The sequence below is a fragment of the Octodon degus genome, unplaced genomic scaffold, assembly GCF_000260255.1.
Source record: "Octodon degus isolate 3935 unplaced genomic scaffold, OctDeg1.0 scaffold00080, whole genome shotgun sequence".
Taxonomy (NCBI): domain Eukaryota; kingdom Metazoa; phylum Chordata; class Mammalia; order Rodentia; family Octodontidae; genus Octodon; species Octodon degus.
This window is the reverse complement of record NW_004524656.1, coordinates 6,921,780-6,925,937: the sequence shown is the minus strand read 5'-3', so window position 1 is coordinate 6,925,937 and position 4,158 is coordinate 6,921,780. Positions and strand designations below refer to the sequence as shown.

Sequence of the window (4,158 nt, the reverse complement as noted above, 5' to 3'; positions counted from 1 at the left end):
AAGAAAATCCCTGAGTGGGTTCAACCACTCAGCACCAAAACAAAACAAAACAAACAAACCCTAAGGGGAAATGGTTCCATTTGAACAAGAAAGAAGATACTGATATTGTCACTTACTTTTCATAATCTTATGAAGTTGCTATGAATATCCTTATTTTTGCATATTAGGAAACAAACATAATGAAGTTAGGTCCCTAGTTCAAGACCACATGGCTAAAATTATTGGGCCTGCAAATCAAGCCCAGATTTGGGACTCTGGCTTTATGGTAGCTTCATTGCAATATTGGTTTGCAACGAGAGATCTTTAGGGATTTCCCAGAGAAGGGCTAAGGTCCTTTTAAGACCAGAAATAATTTATGAACTTGCAGAAATGTCCAAACTTGGGCTGGGGAGGTACAGAAAAAGAAAAACAAGAAAGAAAAGAAATGAGGAAAATGTGGAGCTCCTTTTTAAAAGTTTCCTTCTGTCACTTAGAAAAAATTGAAAATGTTTGCACTTTTATTAGTTTGGCAAACATCAAGAAGATTTTTTAAAAAATCCTTTCAGGAAGGGTGTGGAGAAAGGAACTCAAAATTGCTGGCAGAAGAGTTAATTAATTAGTACAGGCTTTACTGAGAACAGCCTAATAATATCTATTAAAATTACAAATATATATATATATATATATATATATATATACTTTTGGCTCAGTAACTCTACTTTTAGAATCCACACTGCAAATATATTTTCATGTGTACCAAATGATATTTATTAAAGGTTGCAGCATTGTTTGAAATTCACTAGACTGAAAATCTAGTGAGTCCATCAGTAAAGAACTAGCTAAGCTATATCTATTCCAAATAGTCCCAAAATAAAGAAACCACCAATAAGAATAGTTTCTGAATTATAGAAAGTTAAATAATTGGGATCCAGGAAATGGGTTTGATGTGGTTTCATTTGTGGAAAAATGTTTACGGGTACTTGTTTGGGTAGGCAGAGACTAGCTGTGGAAGATTTATACAATAAACTGCTAACATTTGTCCCCAGAAAAGGGCAAGTAGGCAGGTGTAGTGGCACATGCTTGTAATCCCAACATTCTGGGAGGCTGAGGCAGAAGGACTGCAAGTCTGAGCCCAGATTGGGCAACCTGGTAATTTAGGACCTGTCTCAAAATAAAAACATGAAAAAGTAATATGTAATTCTGTGGGAGGGCTCTTGGTTCAATCTCCAGCGCCAACCAACCAATGAAAAGAACAATATGAGATAGGACTGAGGACAAGGAGAGGGTGGTTCAGAACCAGAGGAGTGAAAACTTTAATTTCACTTTAATGTTTTAACTGCATGAATATATTAGTTCTTTAATGAATGAAATTAAAACAAAACCATGTAACTTAAAGTGCCTTATGAATAAGGCATAAGAGGCATTTTATTGGTGACTGTGCAGAAGATTAAACCCAAGGCCTCATATATGCTAGGCAAATGCTCTACCACTGAGCCCCCAAAATGTCTTTATATGATCATCACTATGCTTAATGGATATTGGTGTCAGACCCTAGTGAGTTTTGGTCCAACTGCTTACTCCAAGACTCACTCTCCTCACCTATACAGTGAAAAGTGTAGGACTGGTGATTGTGAAATGAACATAAGATAACTGAAACTCATAGGAAACCCTTATAAATGTGAATGATTGTTAAAATTCCTGCCCCCCAAGCTCTAACAATAAACCAAATTGTTTTTTTCTTAGCTTTTATTTTTCAACTAGTGACAGACTAGATTTCTCCAGTTTTTTGGCCCAAAGGCTTGATTCTTCATCATCTTCAAAGACATTCTTCCTTATTGCTGTTACCACTCAACCTGAGGGCCTCCCACCTGTGCTAAATGAAGTGCGCTTAAAGTGGGGAGGTTCCTCAGAACCCAGCCTTGTATATTTTCTCAAAGGTGGCGGGCAGGAAGAAATCCTGTTGACACAGTTATATAAAGCCTGTCACTCAGTCCCCTGCCAACTACCTCTGCAGACCGTTATGCATATTAAAGAAGGGGGGCGGCAAATACAAAAGAAAAATAAGCGAGAGGAGAGAGAGAGAACGAGAGAACAAATCAGGATGCTTGAGGGAATCCACGTGGTCGCCAAGCTGCAACTGATCAGAGCAGCTACGCTAAAGCAAAAGCCCCACAACCCCAATGCTAAATATATTGCAATGGAGAAATCGTCCACAATGGGGTGCCTAAGTCGTTAGCAGAATCTCGGGGCTGCCGTTTAATATCCTCTCGCTGCTCCCACCCTTTTTGCACCTAGTAAACCACGCGATGTAACAACGGAATCTGGTTCTGTGTGTGCCCTGTGAGAGTGCGCTTTGCAAACCATCTGGGCCCCATCCTGCGCGGTTGGAACGAAGATCGATCCCGGACGAGTTCGGGGAGTTGCGGCTTGCCTGTGTCTCCTCCCTGTGCCTGCTCCCCTCCACCTCCCACGCCATCGTTCGCTAGGCACAAATGTTTCGCAGTTGGAAGGACATAGGTTTTCAGCACCAGGAGGCCGTGGACCTTCTCTGGAGGCGCGCAGTGCACCCTCCAGAGAGCCAGAGCTGATTGCAACCTGCTCACTACGACCCTCCCCCTCCCCCCCAAATCTGCCGCCCCAGGCTGTAATATTACAAGCAGCTATACCGGTGCGGGAGTCCAGGAAGGCTGCGTGACCTTCCAGCGAACTCCACCTCAGCTGGGGGCGGGGGGAGATGGAGGCTGCCCCCGGGCCTGCAGGCTGTGTGTATCGATCCCCTAGCTTCAGTCAACGCAAGTTCTCCCGGCACAAACCCCTCCCTCCCCTCTCGGCTTTCCCAGCCTAGCTGGCTTCCAGAGCTTTGCTAGAGACACCCTTCTCTCTTTCCCGCAATAAAGTAAGCCGGGTGGATATTCATCGCCCGCCCTATCCTTCCTTCTCCCTTCCCCCTCCCCCCTCCGTTTGCAAACCCGCGCACAGAGCTCGCCGCCGGCGGGCCCCTTCCACCCAGTGTATCATAATGCCCAACGCTCTTCTCCTCCCCCCTCTCTTAATCAGAAACGTGCTCGCGAGCCCCCCCTCCCTCTGCGTGCATATATTAGGGTCTGCTTTGCATGCAGCGGCAGGCTGGAACCGGAGGAAGAAGGGCGGGGGTGCTTTTGCCCGCCTCTTCCCTCCAGGCCCCGTTAGCTAGCTACCCAGATTCAGCTTCGTTGTAACACCGCGTCGTTAGCGGAGCACGGCGTGGCCCCAGTGTCTGCGCAGAAGAAACAACGCAACTCCGTAGAAGGGGAGCAAAACCAGAAGCTCCTCAGCCCCAAGTGCCCTGTAGGGCGAGAGGGTGGCGGGAGACCTGCCTATCGCTGTGTGCAGTCTGGAGAGAGCTCCAGCGTGAAGATGGGAGGGGCTCCTTTTTTATTTTCTAAAACACGTTCATTGAGGGCCCTTCCATTTTACATAGACTGGGCAACACTTCCTTTTTGCCAGTAACACAATAAGGGCTCTTTTATTCTAGAAGCGTTAAAGTCGGTAGCCCCGCTTGTATCCGTGCCCCGAGGCGGAGAAGGCTCGCTCCTCCCGGGCCCAGCAGCCGCGCTGTACTGGGGCTGCTCTCGAGGGCGGTTCGATTCCCAGCGCTTCCCGGGAACGTGTGTAATCCGCCTCTCGGCACTGGAGGCTGCGGGCGGCCCGGCCCCCTCCGCCTCCATCCTCCCCGTAGCCCGCGCCCCCTCCCCCTCTCCCCGGAACCCGCGCTAGGCTCGGGGCTCCTGGGCTTCCTTCCCCCCTCCTCTTCCCGAGCAATGCCGCTCCCGGAGGGCGGGGCACGCAGTTATCCAGGTTGCGGGGCGGGCGGGCGGGCAGGAGGAGGCGGCCCGGGCCTCGGCATGGAGTAGCCGCGGCCGGGCGTCGGAGGCGTAGGCCCGAGGCCCGTATACAGATTTCGGGGCGGGCGGGCGCGGCCCGGCGCTCGGCCTAGCGGCTGGAAGGGTGAGCGGCGCCGGGCGGCGCGGAGCCTTACACAGCTTCCCGGGCCCGCGGCCCCCCCCCTCGCCTCCCCGCCCCCCTGTGTTGTCGCCTCTCCCTCTCGCCGCTTCACTTCACGGGGCGAACATGGCGCACAGCTGTCGGTGGCGCTTCCCCGCCCGACCCGGGACCACCGGGGGCGGCGGCGGCGGGGGG

The 4,158-nt window shown here is 50.3% G+C and overlaps 1 protein-coding gene across 1 annotated transcript in view; it reads left to right on the top strand.

Annotated features, from left to right (window-relative positions):
* Positions 1-4,089: 4,089 nt before the first annotated feature.
* Positions 4,090-4,158, top strand: part of Kmt2a (lysine methyltransferase 2A) — a 90,301-nt gene continuing 90,232 nt past the window's right edge. Inside the window, 2 exon segments of the mRNA XM_023721191.1 lie at positions 4,090-4,154; positions 4,156-4,158. The exon segment at positions 4,156-4,158 is cut by the window's right edge and continues 355 nt beyond it. Of these exon segments, the coding sequence (XP_023576959.1) occupies positions 4,090-4,154; positions 4,156-4,158 (68 nt within the window).